Source organism: Salarias fasciatus, chromosome 8 (assembly GCF_902148845.1).
Source record: "Salarias fasciatus chromosome 8, fSalaFa1.1, whole genome shotgun sequence".
Taxonomy (NCBI): domain Eukaryota; kingdom Metazoa; phylum Chordata; class Actinopteri; order Blenniiformes; family Blenniidae; genus Salarias; species Salarias fasciatus.
The window spans coordinates 10882856-10900975 of record NC_043752.1 but is presented as its reverse complement, the minus strand read 5'-3'; the positions used below and the strand labels follow the sequence as shown (position 1 = coordinate 10900975).

Below are 18120 nucleotides of genomic sequence, written 5' to 3'. Positions count from 1 at the left end.
AGCCGGTGAGATTGGTTACATAATCGACAGCGCTTCAGCGCTGGAGGCAAAGAGGATTTCTTATCACATCATATGCCTTATATGATTTTGTCGGTTAATCTGTGATCTCATCTGATGGCTTGTCCCAAAGACGTCCCTCCCTCCGTCATTTTCTCCTTCAGAGCCATTCTCTCTTGAAGTGCCATTCCTGGATATTTGTTTGATAAGAGTGTATTAATATACTTTATTCATATATAGACAGAGTTTACACCACTGATGTGAAGAAACACCTTCGTTTTCATTTATGCAGCGCCTGTGTGGGGAGACTTTAATTAAATGGAGGGACATAAAGGGAGCACCTGCAGCCATTTTAATTGTTGAGCGAGGAGAGAAAATGCTTTATCATCTCCACCTGGATGAGTCACAACCATTCCCCTCCCCCTCTTCATCCTCACGCTCCCCTCTTCCTCCCCTCTGCAGATATGCCAACTCAGCAGCACAGACTTTATTTACTGACACAGATATAGCAGATATAACTCATCCCTTTTTCCTTTTAGTTTTTTGCACCGTTACTCTTTTTTCTTCAAATAAAACGTTGCAAAGAGAAGGAAATCAGAATCACAAAAACTTTTGCTGAGTCTAACCAAACACATGCAACAAGAGGAAACCACATTTAATGCATAAATTAATCACTGATGTTCCAATAAATGTCTCCATCTTTCTTTCTGTTGCTTTGCAGAGATGCAGACAGCTCATTTTCTCTGAATTTGACCACACTGCCCTCTGGTGTCCACAGCAGAAATTACATCATGACACAGCACTAAAACTTTTCCCAACAGTGGATGTTACTCAGGTTTCATCCATCTGTTCATTTCCTATGCCTACATTATCTGACCTGAGGTCAGTGGGAGCTGGAATCCTCTGACACTGACAGCACAGATCACCACAGCGTCCACAGGGAGACGGACTACAGTCCAGACTCGCCCACACTGCAGTGTCACCACTGACCTGTGTGTTTGCTTTTCTTGGAATAAATCCAGGCATGAGGAGGAAACTTAAGCATGCAAAATAAGAACATGCAAACTCTGCATGGAGAACTCGGGAGCCCAGAGTGGGGGGTCTCCTCTGAGAAAATGCTTTCCGCTACATCACTGCAGCATGTGGAAGCAGTCCACATCTCAAATCTCTTTCTAAAGCAATTCAACACACTGTGCTATGCACACTAAGTACACACTGACTGGAGAAAACCAGATTCTCAAAATATTTGCAATGTAGATTATTTGTAGTTTGTATTAGTTGCTGGTATCTTAGTTTTTGTTGGGGAGGGGGTCACTTTTTCTACAAAACACATTTAAAAGCAAAGTGTTGAAGGTGTAATTTATGAAAGAATCCCACTTCACATACTCACATACATATATATGCACATGTGGACAAAATTGTTGGTACCCTTTGTTTAATGAAAGAAAAATTCACAGTGGTAAGAGAAATAATTTGAATCTCATGAAAGTAATAAAAAAAAATTCTGTGAAATTTAACTAATGAAAGTCAGACATTGTTTTTCAACCAGGCTTCAACAGAACTATTTATAAAAATAAACTCGAGAAACAGGCCTGATCAAAAATGATTGTACCCCTAGAAAAGACTGAAAATGCTGTGACCAAAGGGACATGTCAGTCCAAGGTGTGTCCACTAATTAGCATCACAGGTGTCTGCAATCTTGTAATCAGTCAGTGGTTCATACAGAGGGCGACAGGTCGTCCCATGAAGTGTACCACACTCAACATGGACCAGAGGAAACAAAGGAGAGTTGTTTCGGGAGATTAGAAAGAAAATTCTAGACAAGCATGTTAAAGGTAAAGGTTATAAGATCATCTCCAAGCAGTTTGATGCTCCTGTGACTACAGCTGCACATATTATTCAGAAATTCATGATTCATGGGACTGCAGCCAACCTTCTTGGACATGGCCTCAGGAGGAAAATTGCTTGGTCTCAGTCGCAGGTGATGGGTCTTGCAACAGGACAATGACCCAAAACACACAGCTAAAAACACCCAAGAATGGCTAAGAGGAAAACACTGGACTGACTATTCTCAAGGGGCCTTCTATGAGCCCTGACCTAAATCCTATCCAACATCTTCAGAAGGAGCTGAAACATGCCGTCTGGAAAAGGCACTCTTCCAACCTGAGGCAACTGGAGCAGTTTGCTCATGAGGAGTGGAACAAAATACCAGCTGAAAGGTGCAGAAGTCTCATTGACAGTTACAGGAATCGTTTGATTGCACTGATTGCCTCAAAAGGTTGTGCAACTAAGTATCAAGTGAAAGGTGCCATCATTTTAAGTCCAGGCCTGTTTCATGAGATAATTTGTTTTTAATAATTCAGTCGAAGCATGGTTGAAAAGCAATGCCTGACTTTCATTGGTTAAATTTCATAGAATTTTTATTTATTACTACTTTTGTCAGATTCAAGTTCTTTCTCTGACCACTGTGAATTTTATTTCATTAAACCAAGGGTACCAACAATTTTGTAGACGTGTGTAAATCCATTGAAACAGTTCTTTACTTTTAGTTTTCCTTTAATTTGTCTGAATGCTGCTAAGTGTATATTTTAAAATGGTAATAAATAGGATGACCACTCTCAACCTAAAGTACAAATAATGGCCAAGAACCGGAAGAAAATTAAATTAATCATCTAAAAAATATATTTCATATTTCAATTTTATTCAAAGTGAAATCCTGAAATACATATCCATACAAAATCCAAACAAATGACTAAAAAAAGAAATGGCAAAGTTTTTCTTAATGTCCTAATAGATTGATCTCGGCCTTGTAATTAGAAGATGAGTCCTTCTACCGACTAAACCACAGCGACTCATTTACTACCTAAATGAATAAAACTCTTAAATAACATATGAAATGAATGTTGTAAACTCAGAGCAAAGTCACTTTTTTAAATTCCATTGAATTTTTTCACCATCTTTCCAGTGTGTGGAACACTAAACAAGATTTTTTTTTTTTTTTTTTTTTTTTAGGGGGGGGGGTACAATAACATCTTCTAAGAAACAAATCAAAATCTTACAAGCAAACATGAAACTTACCAGATTTATCATCGGAACCAAATCCAGTGAAGAGCAGCTAAAGAGTAGTTGAGGTGCAAAACATCAAAGATGAGTATTTCTCAAGAGAGCACCTGACTGCAGACAAGATGGCGGACAAAGGTCCTGCCTCTATTTTTGGAATTTGTGTCCGCCTCCTCTCTTCTGAGAAAACTATTTCAGTGAGTTTGTGTTCATTCATTCAGTGAAGCTTATGTGATGGGGTCAACCTTTTTTTGAAAACAAACTGTAAGCTGTAAACTGTAAGCTATTGACGTTACTTGCTGCAAACTCAAATCATGTTGTTGGTCTTTGTCGCTGTATTCACAACATGTCGACTAATTTTGGCAAAGTAATTCTGTCTAATGTATTTTACTTCTGCACAGCTTCTTGTTGGCAAAGTCAAAAATCTACGTTGCCAACATTAGTATAAATAACTGAAAATGTGGGCGTCTCTCATGTTGTTCGACAGCAGTTCACTCAGCCATTTGGTTTTAGGAAAACATTTATTCACATTGATATCAGTACAATTTTTGAGTGCATTTTTTTTTACATACTGTATTTGTGCATGTAGATAAATCTCTATGTGTGTATTTCTCCTTGCGTCACAAACATGCTCATATCGTTAAAATCCATACATTTGTGTGAGCGGTTTATGTACTGGGGCATAAAACAAACATCATCATTGTTGCATTTTCGCTTGAATGCTTATTTTGTGTACAATTTCCCTTTTGCTCAAGAGAGACAGAATGCAAACAAACAGGAAAGAAAGAAAGAAAGAAAAACCCAAATGCGAGATCAGGTCTCAGCAGCAGACAGATAATATTGACATTAGAGCTTACATAGCATTCTCACACTAATCATTTAATATCTTACATTCTACTAATCTACACTACAACACTATCTCACATTCCTGAGGAGTTTCTTCCTCCCCCTGTTCCTTTTTTTCTCTTCATAATTTATCCCCTTTCCCTGTTAACTCCTGGGCTTTTGTCCATGTCATCCTTTTCATGTCCTCCTTCTGCAACTGTTTTTTTTTTTTTTTTTGTCATTATTTTTTTTTCTCCTCTTTATTCCTGAACGTTGAGGATCTGTGCAGACAGTCCGTGGTGCCAGTTCTTCAGCTTGGCGAAGCGCGGCCCTTTGACCTCTGACTCAAACTTCTCTCTGGTGGTGGCGGAAACAAGAAGAACGTTACGTTACGAGGCCATTCTATATTTCCTTTTAGTGAAATAAAAACTTGTTCTAAACCACTCTTACCTCGACCTCTGCAGTGCTTCCTCATCTGGGTCTTGCACTGTGTGGATGAAAAACGTACATGAAGTGAGGAATATCTGAGAGGAATGTCGAGCAGAATAAGAAAGGACAAAGAGAAAAAGGGGTGAGCGAAGAGGCAGAGTACTGACGGTATTCGGTTCCAGTGATGTGGGCTAACATCCTGAAGCTCTTGGACTGCAGGTTTGCAGCGCGGCGAGCCCATTCAGACATGTCCTGTGGTGTCTCTCCTGGCCTGATCACTGCCTGGTACACCGGGGACGCACAGTCGATCACCGGGTCCTTGACAGGTAGAACGCTTCTGCGTGGAGAGCACAGCCAAATCTCAGAGCGTGTGGTATTTATTTTACATAAAGGCTCACATTGTAAAAAAAAAAGAAAAAAAAAGAATCTTGTATGATGTATTAAATGTCCATGATGGAACAAAACCCACAATGAGGAAAATTCACTGGCAGACAATTTTGGGATAAAATGACAGCAGTGTCAAATTGTATTATCGTCTGTTTGGTTGCAGATTTAAAGGGCAACTTGCTCCATTAACCACATATCAGACGAAAGGAAAACTATCGTTTAATCTTAATGAAAAGAAGAAACACTGAATGCCATAAAGTCAAAGGTTTTCAGTAAAGGTTAAATTAAATGAGTTGAGACAGACGGTACTGCTCTGTACTCATCATGGACAGCTGTTGCATCATGGTCATTTATTACATTCATAGTACAGTTTGCATTGTGTTCCTCGCAGTCCGTGTGTCTGTGGCTTCATGGCGTCTCTCTGTTGGGAGTGTAGAGTACACCAAACACTGGAGTGAGTTTGCACGGCAACATGACTGGACGGTGCTCTTCCAGCAGTCCTTAATACATGTTAGAGAGTGAGTCAATACCAATCGAGCAGCAATTTAAAAACCTGCCACTGGATACTCAGAACATTCCCATGCCTCGAAATCCCATCAGTGGAAATCCCATCAGGCTCCCAGAGTAGCAATGCTTCTTGTTCATCGATGAAAAGAGGATTCTCAACAGAATAAATGATGAGAATAAACACAGCATTTGCAATCTTACACACGGACAAAGAGACCTTGTAAGTATTTCAACACAATTATCCGAGACCGTGACGGCACGGCGCCATTAGTGAGTTTGTTCATCAAACACGTTGATTTGATACGTAACAACTCAGAAACACAGAAAAAAAACCATGAGAAGGTAAACCAGCGGATGCTGTTGAACAGTTTGGACCACTTTGAATGAGACGTTAGTTGGAGAGACGTGTGGAGCGATGCACAAGCTGTTATGAAGTCTTGAGACAACGGAGACTGAGGAGAGGCGGGATGGAAAGGAGCGCTCTGCTGTACTTACGCCAGGGGAGAGCCCGCCTCCTCACTGAGGCCAGGACCAGGAGGGGAGGATGGGGAGGGATGGGTGGAGGACAGCACGGGTGTGGTTGATTGGATTGGTTGGTTGGATGGAATGGGCAGAGGAAAGTGGGTGAAAAGCACAGAGGAGAACGTCACACCGACACGGACGACAAGGAAAAGCCGGGGCGTCCCGTACTACTGGCATCCTGCATTCAGCAGCGCCGGAGGGAATCGCATTCACTGTGAAGCGCCACATCGTTTGGGGCCTTTTAAAGTCAGAGTACCTGCAGAGGCCAGTTTCCTGTCTGTAAAGGCAGCTGGATAGTTGAGCTTCCTTTAAGGACAAGAACTCTGAGATACCAAGACCTGGATGACCGAGCGTCTCCACAGAGGCCAAAACCTACAAATTCATCTAAACATGCATATTGTCTCACTTACTGAAAACAAAATCCAATACATCAGGTTAGTGTCTCTTCAGATGTCTACTTTTAATATTTTCTGTCATCACTAAAATCACTATGGCGGCTGAAATCAATCTAAAACACAAATAAATTAGATCCTGACAGTAAGTGAGACAATAGTTTTTCTTTTTGCCCCAGCTGAATCAGGTAAATGTAATTTGGAGTGTGTTAGAGGAAAGGGGTCATAAAGGACTACAAGGAGGGGATTAGCGTGGGTGTGTGATCTCACCCTTCGTGTCCTTTGGCCTGTGACTGGCCTGCGATGGCGTCCATGATGGCGTCCTGTGAGTACATGCTGATCGGCGTGTTGTACTGAGCGTGAACGATGGTGGCCTTCCCTCCTGGACCCCTCACCTCGATGGGCTTGTGGGTGGAGAGGGCCGAGTCTTTCAGAGCAATGGGGTTGAAGCTGGGGGTGTACTCCACGCTGTCGGGGAGGGGTTAAAGGTGAGTCGTGCCGAGGAGGGAGTTTTGGACGGTGCAGAGGTGAAGGGTTCAAACACAGTAGGCGGGGCGGGGGAGAGGAATTGGAAAAGAAACGGAGATAGCGCCAAAAGTATGGGAAAGAACCAAGGTCATTGGTTAGTAAAACATCTGAGAGGAGCTGTTTTACGGCAGCGTCAGAGTTATAGAGGGTCCTCTTTCTAAAACTGCATTTAAAGGGCCTTTAAACATCCTTTAAATAAAGCAATAACTCTCTGCTGGAACGTCCAACAAAAGGTTATCTAAACTTAGGGAACAAAAAAAGGCTTGTTCAACATTACAGTTTATGATAAAATAGAGATTGAATAGAGACTGAAATCTGATGATTTTGAAAGGCCAAAAAAAAAAACAGAGTGAATCTCTGAAGATGATGCATATTTACAGTAACTTTTAAGACTGAGAAGAATCTCATCATATCAGACATATTACAGGCTCACACATCAGTCCAACGAAACACTGATACGCTCATGTTTCAAACAACCATCAAGCCAAGCTAGAATATAATAGCCAGCATGTATACAATGGCACTCTGACACTCACACACACGTGCACATACACACACACACACACACACACACACACACACACACACATACACACCCATCGTCACATTTAACTGGTATGCACATTTGCGCGCACTTTAGGTACACACAGTTCATGCATTTACAGTATACACAGTACCATATACTGTAAAATGTCCAGAGGACCTGCAGAGGTGGAAAAGAGGCGGAGTGATGGAAATCTTTAAACACTATGAGTAAAAAAAGAAAAATAAAAAAAGCTAACTCCAGTAAAAGTATAATAAAAAAAAATTATAATGTCATATATAGTGTGTTTACTGTGTGAATAGTTAGCTGTCAGATAGATGCACTGAAAGAGAAAGGTGAAGTAAACGAATGCAGCACAACGCTGAGCCTTTTCTTTTTTACCTTCAGTTTCCACTTCTGAGGCCTGAATGCTGTTAATGGCACAACTTGACTCTCAGCCTGTGAGTGACTTTTACTTATACAGCTCCAAGGATAGAGAATGCTTCAGCTGAACCACTCACACACACACACAAACACACACACAAAACCCATAACTTCACTACACACCACAACTACATCTAACACCAACGCTCTCTGCACTGAGCTTTGCTTCATGCACATGGGATGCCGGGAAATGCAGCAGTACTGACTTTGCAGCTGTGTTTGCGATAACCTGAAACACACCAGAGGCACACACACACACACACACACACACACACACAGAAGAGAGAGACAGAGATGAATCAGTGGTCACAATGGCTGCGTGCGCGCTGTACGAGAGCACACAGGTCGGAATGGCAGAGCAGGTCATCGGCGGGATATTTCCCAGATGCTCGGGAGTGACTGACAAGAACAGAGGCATCCCCGTCACATGACAGGAGACGAGGGGGTCGCAAGGACACATTTAGCACAGGACATACCGGAATGCACACAACTACACAAACACAACACAAACCACCTGATCCAAACACGTAACGGCCATAACACACTGCATGACTGCAGCGGCTTCTTACTTTTTACATGTGCAATGTAAATGTGACATATATTTAAAGAGAACTCATAGGGAACGCAGCTTTAGAGACATTTTAAAGTGTTTTTCAAGTTTTCTAGTTAGGGTTGAAATGAACATTTCAATGTGGAGAGTGTAAAGCTGACAAAAAAAAAAAAACTCACCCATGTTTAATGATGTATAGATTCAACGTGTAACTCAATTAATGTGATGCTAGATTTCTGCAAGGTTACATACTTCAAATTCGATACAATACTGTCCTTCAAGAAACATTGCAACCAATTTGACAGGTGTCAAAATCTTTTCCCCATTTTATCATAAATTTATCATTTATTCAAAAATCTGATAAAAAGTGTCAGTCATGTGACCCTGCACAATAAGTATGGGAGAATAAACGGGAAAAAATATCCACTTATGAGGATATAAGGAATATATTTTAGAAATAAATGAAAGTTTTCAGTAAAACATCATCGACAATGATGCTTTTCTGGGCTCTGCTATAGCAAAATGAGAAAATCTTTTTAATTTCAACTAAAGAAGAAAGAAACTTCCGATTGGAAACTAGTTCTAATGAACCATTCGGCGCCCTGCTAACAGAATGAATAACTACCATTTTTACGCAGACTATCTTCAGCTCATGGACAGGACATGTGTCTCTGTAAATACACAGATATGTGAGCAGATGGGACGGGGTGCTCTCCGTCGTGAGTCCAGGACTCGGGGAAAGCGGAACGTGCCTTAAGCAGCATCTCATGCTTGGGACGTCTCCCTGTGGACCACAGGGTCTGATCTCAGGTTCGGCATTCAGGGGATTCGGGATGAGGGTGCGTAAGCAGAGCAGAACTTTCCATAACTGTGTGCAGCAGCTGCTGTGTGCACGTGAACGTCTGAATGTATGTGTGTGTGCGCACTCTGTGCCATCATCGCGCCGCTCTCTGTCCGCAACACGTTTCCCGACACCTGACTCAATGCTGGCTGTTACTGTACGGCAGCTCGGCTCCAGAGGGGAAACGCATTAGGCGAGGCTGATATGTGGAATCGATATGGCGGAGGCCGGGCCGGTTACACCCTTAATTAACCTCAACAAGTATTCCAGCGCCGGGACTTCGCCCAAGTCCATGCCATCCCTCTGAGGAGAGTCCTCCTGAGTGGAGGCCACCACCTAACTCCCCATAATCCCCAGGGAGAAACACGGTGAAGGCAGCAGGGAGGTGATGCTGGCTTTGTGAGGGGAATTCTGCACACATCACCACACAGATACCGGGATCGCATTGGAAAGTTCTGAGTTCCCTTCTTTCTCGTGGGCCTGTTAGCGTGCAGTTTAATTAGGGTGACGTGACTTCACTCTTCACAGGTGACTTCAGTGACGTTTGCTGGATTAGATTCTGCTGCAGGCCGCTCTTCGCAGGTAGGCGTGCTCTAACCTACCCGAATGACGGAAATCTCCCGGAAGAATCTCCTAACTTGCCCTGCATGTGCATCATTTCCCCGAGAGTTTCAGGAGAGTAAAGGCCAATGGGGGAATTGTACTGCCCCCGCTGGCCTGCAGGGAAGAGGTTTCTCTTGCAGGGCCTTTTATCCTGGAGGGCGTCAGGAAGCCCTGGCTCCTCCGTCTGACCTTCTCCTGCAAAATGTTTCTCTTGGAACTCCTTGAAAATAGGACAGTGTCATGATAGGCAGACATGTAGATAAGTTTGACCTCTGACCTCCTGGCAGGTGCACCGTGAATTTTTAACACTAGAGGGCAGCAGCACACTGCATCACAAACTACTCTTTTCAGGCTGTACAGGATTACAGACACACAACACAGATACAACAGATAATTCAGCAGACATAAAACTACGTTGATGCCTCTTTTAGTTTACTTGGCGGCAGCAGGTGTGATTCTACCTTCTGGTGGGGGATGACTGGCATGGGTGAATCCATTCTGGGGGTCGCTGTGGGGACTGGAGCAGGGCGTCTTGATCTGTAGATGATCAAAGTTTAATATTTAATATTCATGCAGGTGAAGTCTTTTCTTTTTAGGATCAACATGTCTGAACTGAACATGTGTTCATAAAAGTGCAGCTAAAACAAAATTAAATGTGATATGGTTTTATTCTACACTATTTGATGTCATAACAAGTCACAGAAATCAAAATACAGTATCTTCAAAGGTGAAAATGTGGAAAATTCTTGAGAATCTTTTTGAATTATTTCCAATGGAGGCCATCGCTTGATAATCTCAACTATGTAGAAACTTAATTTCACAACAACTGAACAATTTGGAGACAATAAAACAGGTTTTTCCACAATATTTTCTACTTTGACCTTAAACATCCACTTTGAATTAAACTGATGCGATTATGAAGGAGATATTATCAAACTCCATGCTTAAAGTCGGTAAGCAGTGGGTGATCAGGCATGTGTGTGTGTGTGTTGGTTTACTTCAGCATTGAGAGCGACAGTCTGGTGGTGGCAGACTTGATCTTGTTCTGGGCCTCCAGGTGTGTCATCCCGTCGGTGCTGACCCCGTCGATGGCTGAGATGATGTCTCCCTGGGCCAGGCTGCCGCCCGCTGCCTTGCTGCCCGGGGTTATCTGTGGAGGGGTTCAAGAGTGCACGTCACACTCGGGCCACAGGCACATATTTCTTTAGGAAAGTGAAAAACGTGTAGATGTACATTTGTACGGGCTGAGTTATTATTACATGCTGGAAAACAGTGCCTCGTTTTCTATGATTGGCATCGTCTTAAAGTGCAGATCAGGACCCCTGTACAATTTACCTCTGTAGGCGTTAAATGAAGGGAAAGCTGATGAAGAAAAAAAAAGTAATCTGTCATGTGAAATGACGTCGTACGACTAAATTTTATCGATGAAGATAATTTGTCTCCGCAGAAGCAGCAGCTGCTAAAATGGTCTGATGATAAAACAGTAGAAAATGTTCGGAGTGCGTTGAAGAGACAAGACCTATTCCCGTCTTTAAAAAAATCTTTCGTAACATAATTACTGCTGCTGGATCAATAACTCAGAGCACCAGAGTGCAGGGATGCAGTGTTAGAGACTGAATGGAATCCCATAATGGTCAAAATTGCTTTGTTTTAGACTTGATGTTTGCCTTAAATTTTTACTTTTTTCCATTTTCAGTAACTCTGCAGGTATTGTTAACATTATGTCAGTGCTTCAAACGTTCAAACTGCGCAGAGAGAAAGGCTGAGCTGAGTGTGGATTCCCGGGGCATACAGTAGAAGGTCTAGGCTTACAGTCAACTCGTTAAAAGAGTTAAAAATAAGTATTCGCTGTTGATGCCCGCCGGCTTCACTGCGATTGACCCTGCCGAGGCCCCTTCCAGGCTCCAGCCGTACACACACACAGAAATACACCTGCTACTGACATTCATGTGTCACTTCCTTCTTTTTTCCTCCATTTACATAATAATCTTACACTTCTTCCCCTCTTCCTAGATAATCTCATGCTCCCGATGTCAACCTTCTACATTTTTTTGTCTGTTTATTGCTCATTTCTCTCTCTGGGTTTTGTGTTTCACTCATTATTCTTGTGTGAGCAAAGCAAAGCGACAGTAAGCTGGTAAACAAAGTGACAGTGGGCAAAGAGAAATTATTTCCGCACGGATGCCTCAATGTAATGAACCACACACACGAATAACACTGTCACGCCTGTTTTCTTACACACCACACACTGCTGATGCTACAAATTACAAGCAGAAGAAAATTGGATCTAAATGTCGATGGTGACTGATGGTTTCTCGGTCAGGTGTGTTTTCTTTAAACATCATGCGAAAGTTAAGGGATAAACAGAGTCCGTGGATCCGCTTTTATTCATTCTGATCTCAGCTTCAAGCATTTGGAAAGGCTGAGGATGAAACATAGCGAGAAGGTCAGGACCTGGTCTCCCACTTTAGTCCAACAGTTTGTTTGAAAATCCAACCAATGAAAAACACTTAATAACTTTCAAAGGTCAAATACTGCAATAATCTGTCACAGCTTTGCTCAGCTAACAAGATGTGGGGAATTTCGCTGCCTCCATCCCTCTTTCCTTTCTTAGTTCTTGGCAAAAGTAGGCCGAAACCCAAACCGTGGCGGTGTTACGTCAAACTGTAATGTCACCCCGCGCCGTCATGTCAAGCCGCGGTGGTTTATGTTAACCTGTCAGGATCCACAAGATGAACACAAATCCAATGACACAGTGTTCAACCAGAGCTCCCCCCCCCCCCGGGGCCCTAAGACCAGGATCAGAAGACAATAAACCAGCACATGTCTCGGGTTGTGAATCGATATAATGCAGCCCGATCACCAGCTGAGCATCAATCAGGGCGGAGGAATGAGAAGCCGGAGGGGGGGGGGGCAGAGATTACAGCCACGCCGCCTCTCTCTCAGGTGAGAGTCGTATCCTCCGCCTCGTCCTTCCCTCATCTCTGATCTCCTCAATCAACCCTCACTTCATCCCTTCCCCTCGCAGGAACGTTTCCAAATGTGGAAACTGAAGCAGTATGTGAGGCCCGAGGCTTACGACAGGAAACACAAGCTGCCATCTTTCTCTGTCCCTTCTCGAACCCGGCCTACCTACCCAGGTCTCCTCCAGCGCTATTTAAAGGAAACGCTGTAAATACATCAGCCCGAGACGGAAAGAGCGACACCATCCCTCCCTGCTGAACACCAGACTGTCTCAATATTTAGAACAGAGCTTTGTTTTACTTCAAATACTTTGTGCATGTAAACCTACCAGATTCTTTGAAGAGATATTTCTAGAAAATTCAAAATTAGATTTTTTTTTGGAGTTTTGACTTTTAAAAACTCAATATTAGTCAACATTGTATATTCACTCTTATTGAGTTGATAATTTGATTATAATACAATAAAGTGTATTCAGGCAATGTCAAGACTTTAATTCCAATTTGATCATGAGAATGGATCCAGGAAAAGAAACTTTTCTCAGTAAATTAGAAAAAAGAAAGAGAGATTTGAAAGTTGGCTGATGAGACTGTAGCTCAATCCAATCAAACTATTCCTGTCTTTCCACTGCAGCGCTATTCTAGAAACCTCTCTGGAGATTACACTGGAGCCTCCCTGTCATCATCATGTACAGCAACATTACATAACCACTGCCAATGCTCACACACACGCACGCACGCACGCACACACACATTACATGCATATACGGTATTAGCATGCTTGGGCATGAGCTTAAGGTCTAATAATGTCATATCGAGGTAGAAGATGCTTCCCAGGTGAGAAAGGTTAAAATTCTGCCTAAATCTGGGTTTGTGGAATGATTTCCCCTCCGTCGAAAAGCCAATAACTGCTAAAAAAAAAAAAAAGACAAATTCATTGCACCGACAGCAGGGTAATGGACTGGTGACCTGTATCATATAAAAAAATGATCATCTTTTGGAGATGTTTTTTTACTCTCTGAAGTACATGGAGATGTTTTCAACAAGACAGTCATGAAAAAACGTGGTAACTGATCGACACAGAGAGAAGAAGGGAGGTAAAGTGAAGCTTTGTGGCGTAAAGAGGGTTCAGTGTTTACCCTGAACCGTACGTCCCGATGTGTTTTCACACTTAACCTTTATCTGAGCCTGGATGTCACAGCAGAGGTGAATGTTTGACTCATTTCTGGGAGTTTGTCTCTGTTGCAGCATCTCCTGTGAGGTTTTCTCTGTCCTTACCCTGGAGATGGTGAGGGGCATGTTGAAGTCCTTCCCCCCCTGTAGTCTGAAGCCCCACGGAGCCGGGCCATTCAGAGTCACCGTGTAGGAACTCATCTTCGGTCGAAGCTCAAGACTCCTCCTGTGAACAACTCCTGCTTGGATGTGTGGTTCCTCCTCCCGTCCGGCGTGCCCCTGCTCTCTGTTCGCCCTGCTATCCTTTTGTCCCGGTCGGTGTCCTCCTCCGGCAGCCCTGGCTTCACAACAGTCTCTCCTCGCCCGCTCCCAGCTCTCAGGACAAACACCCTGGGGTGGTGGTGCTGCTGGTGGGTGGGTCAGGTGCTGTGGAACCTCTGAGACACACACACACATGGACACACACACACACACACACACACACACCTGCATTTATTAGTGCACACAGACACACAGAGAGCGAGATATTCCAGAGAAAAGCTGACCCGCTGCAGCTGCCTTACACAGAACTCCCCCCTAACTTTCTTCAAAACTCTGTGAAAAGTGCAAAAGCTTCAAAAGTCGAGCCTAAAGGTAATATTAAAGTGGAGAAGAGTTTCTTGCCTGCAGGGTTGCCGAGGGTGAGGGACAGACAGCCTAAGAATAGCAGAGACGGGCAGAGACACACAGGTCCTGGCCCGTATAAGGCCTGTAACACGAAGCCCCAGAATGCTTCACTGCCGATTCATATCGCCAATATAGACCCCTCTTACTGCAACACATTCTCCCACTCTCCCTCTCTCTCGGCGCTATCACCGCACGCCGCCAACACTCTGTTATCTCTAATCACTCTCTGTGCTCTGGTGTCATTTGCTTTTCGGTCTCTGAGCCTTTCAATCTCCTCGAGGAAGGAAACAACAAATTACCCCGAGCCAACTCTCCAGTAACACACACACACACCCTCTGGTCGAGTGTGTGTGTTTGTCTCATGGACCAAATTAATGAGCCAACCACAGCTGGTAGAAGAAGACAGGGAGCAGCTCAGATTTGTGACAGACAGTGCAGGTAGAATCACACTGCGACGGTTATTGAACGATAGAAAGGTGGAAATCAGTGTCTTTTTCAAATCAATCCTTATGACGATCAGAGAACTCCACCTGTGTTTCACAATTCAAAAACGTGCATCGTGTCCTATACTTCCTCATTGAATTTTGGAACAAGTTCTGTTTTCCATTAGATTCTGACTGAACAACTCAAGAGTCCTTCTGCATTTGTTCTCCTCAGAGAATAAAGAATGAGCAGCTCGACAGCAAAGCTGCCAACGTCTTTATTACAAACACATCAAGAGTGGAAACCTCCATACAATCCGAACATTTCACACACCTCACAGCTGTTTAATTACAAACTGCCAGTTAATGTGATTTCTATGAATGATAATAAAATAATATAACACACCTTTCTTCTTTTTTCTTGTTCTCCTCTTTCCACAGTTGAACCCTGCTTCATTTTTCCACCAGTTTTGTCAACACGGGAGTCCAAACATCAGTTGAAATGTCAGGAAGACTGGATGCTGAGTGGACACTGAAGTTGGTCTGTACTCTGCCTTCACTAACCGGGATGACCTCCACTGTCCTGCTGTCCTGAACCTCCTGAAGCAGGTGATTCTCAGTATCCCCCCTCTCGAGGGGATTCTGACTCTTGCAGTGTTAGTACCGACTCTCACCTCTGCAGGGAGCCAGAGTTCTGAAGGAAGGCCTCGGGTCACAGAGCCAGCAGGACCGACCACCACAACAAATCCCCCCACATGCGGAATAAGTACTAAAATCAATCCTGTGATAGGAGAGGCCTCCAGCTGTGAGCTGCTGCGCTGCACAGATCGCTTCCAGTCATAAAGCCGATCCAATGACTGATAAAAGTATCAGGAAGCGGCGCAGAGATAATATATGAATGACAAGGCGCGGGAACAACTGTCACTGAAAAATGCACCGGTGTGTGAACTGAGATTAGATGCAGACATTCTGTCTCATTTTCTCTAGAAGATCAAACACCTGCTGGCTTTTTGAGGATTTCTTTGAATGAATTCGAATGATTTCAAAATGCAATAGAGCATCTTTGTGTATTATTTCAATAGAGAAAACTAAAATGATAATAATAGTATTGTTATTATTATAGAAATATATCATTTCTGAGTCTTCCTGGGTTCAGCACTTCTTGAGGAGAGGCTCCAGCAGGTTTTACTTGTGACGGAGGGGCTTTGTGTGCCATGTCGGACCTCCTCATCCGCTGGCTTTTGACAGGAGACACACAGCAGTGCTGACTCGTGTCTTGAATATTTCATCTTGCAGCTGGCAGTGAATTCAGATCTGCAGCTGGGATTCAGGCAGCAGCAGACTCGGGGAACGCCTCCCTGCTGAGGGGGATACACCGGAAACAAAGGCCTGTTTACATGAAACACTGACATTGCAAATTTTTGCATATGACTCCCAAGGTAGAACTTTTCGAAAAGGAATCAACTCCATCTCCGTGAGGATGACCAGAGTTCCTATTTTAGCCGATTCTACAGATTTCAACTTGTTTGTTGCCCCTGCGAATACCACCTCAGCTCAGAGATCCAAGGGATATTGGCAGCAATTAACATTTCATTATTTTAGGAATGATCCCAACATTTTTTCATTAATCCTGCAAAGTTAACAAAAGCAAACCGAGAAAAAAGCATTTATAAATGAGAGACCCTGCAGTGTCTTTTTTTTGCACAGATAGAGCCTTTTCACTTTTCTCCATATCTCCTTAAATTTGTTCTTTTGAAGCCATAATGAGAAAGTGATTTGCCGCATTACATAAATGTCTCAGATTAGATCAGTCTTCAGGAGAGGCTGCTGCTGGATTCAGACTTTTTTTTTTTTTTTTTTTTTTTTTTTGGTACTGCATTTCCTGGCACCAAAGTTATTTTTATTATCGGTCACTGAAGGTGAGGTTCCCACAAAGAATCGGTCCTAACTAACGGTAAAAGATGTGTTCTAAGCTGTTTTCCAGTTAGACACAAACATAAACAGCACAAGAATTTTCAGCATGAGTGCGAACCGTCAGTAGGATTGATGAATTTGGCTGAAGGATTTAGCCCCCGAACTTCCAAAAAATAAGGACGCATGTTCATATGCAAGATTTTGCAGCATTTTATTTAGAAAAATAAATAAAAACAACACAAAACATTTTATACAAAGAAAACAAAATCAACAGGAAACCATTACTTCATAAAACCATCACTCAATTAAAGGAAAAAAAAACTATAATTTTGATATTTATATTAATTTATATCTGTTTTGCAATGATGCCAAAAATCTAGAGATAACATTCTTATACATAATATCTTTTACATTCATTAATACTGCAAAAACAAATGAGCAACAATGAAAACATATCAACCTTTGTTGCCTCAACGACTAAGATGTATAATTTAGATATTTATATAAAGATTTTTTTATATATAAAGAGTTTATTATTTCACAAAACTGACAGCATGTGCCAGATTTTATTTTTGGGGAGAGAAAGAAACAGTTTTTACAATCATAGTCAAAGATGCAGCAACGTGGGGAGTTTGAAAATGGTCTGTAATGTACAGATGTGCAGAAGTATGATCACATACCAGTAAACCAACAAGTCATCAGCAAATTGTCCCTCCTACATCTAGACACAACAAAACGGTGCAGCTTTTTTTTTTTTTTTTTATATGTGAGTTACTGCTTTGTCGTGTCACATTTGCTATATCAATAAAAGTAGAAAAGAGAAGATGATGTTTCTCTGTGAACAAACACCACATTCGGAGAGCGAGTTCTTGAAAAAAAAAAAGTGTGAAAAGATTAAATGATTGATTGAACTCTTGCGGGAGTAAAAAGTTCAAACTGATCCTTTATGGAAAATTGGTGTCGCAGTTGCAATTATTCCATTTTCCATGAGTTCAGAAAAAGCTACAGAGCTGCTGTTGTTCTTCACCCTGATCACTGACCCCACATCTAAATTTCACTGAACCCGTCAGACGCTCAGCGACAAAAATTAATTACTTTTCATTAATTACTTTTTTTTAGATTTATTTTCTGTAACTATCATAAAAAAAATCTCAACTACTTTTTTTTTTTTTTTTTTTTTTTTTTTGCATCAGCACTAGTATCGTGGCGACTAGCTATCACTTCTCGGCACGGTGATGTTTCTGAGGGGAATTTGGAGTTTTATCAGGTGTCACTCAAAATACAAACAATACCCGATCTGCGTTTCTCTGATTCACGAGTAAAGTGACAGGGAAGTCAAATCTTTCATTTAGAAGTTTTCATCTGATGTTTGGTCAG

At 42.4% G+C, this 18120-nt stretch overlaps 1 protein-coding gene across 4 annotated transcripts; it reads right to left on the bottom strand.

Moving 5' to 3' along the window:
• Positions 1-4051: 4051 nt before the first annotated feature.
• Positions 4052-14504, bottom strand: ldb3b (LIM domain binding 3b). 4 transcript variants are annotated; one of them, XM_030097814.1, is made up of 10 exons: positions 14405-14504; positions 13847-14178; positions 10607-10758; positions 10070-10145; positions 7821-7843; positions 6390-6587; positions 5701-5724; positions 4479-4648; positions 4333-4369; positions 4052-4239 (listed from the first exon to the last, which is right to left on the bottom strand). In XM_030097814.1, the coding sequence occupies exons 2-10, from the start codon at positions 13940-13942 to the stop codon at positions 4143-4145; spliced, it is 873 nt and encodes a 290-aa protein (XP_029953674.1). In that variant the 5' UTR covers positions 13943-14178; positions 14405-14504; the 3' UTR covers positions 4052-4142. The 4 variants fall into 4 exon arrangements, with proteins under 4 accessions (XP_029953674.1, XP_029953675.1, XP_029953676.1 ...); XM_030097815.1 differs by lacking the exon at positions 14405-14504 and adding an exon at positions 14287-14387; XM_030097816.1 differs by lacking the exon at positions 14405-14504 and adding an exon at positions 14305-14324.
• Positions 14505-18120: the final 3616 nt, after the last annotated feature.

Bases quoted from the DNA above. Each gene is read 5' to 3' on its own strand.
- ldb3b (XM_030097814.1), bottom strand. From the start codon at position 13,942: ATGAGTTCCTACACGGTGACTCTGAATGGCCCGGCTCCGTGGGGCTTC. The intron at 10,759-13,846 runs GTAAGGACAGAG...ACCCCTCCACAG, and splicing joins TGCCCCTCACCATCTCCAGG to ATAACCCCGGGCAGCAAGGC. The intron at 4,240-4,332 runs GTAAGAGTGGTT...CGCCACCACCAG, and splicing joins GAAGCACTGCAGAGGTCGAG to AGAGAAGTTTGAGTCAGAGG.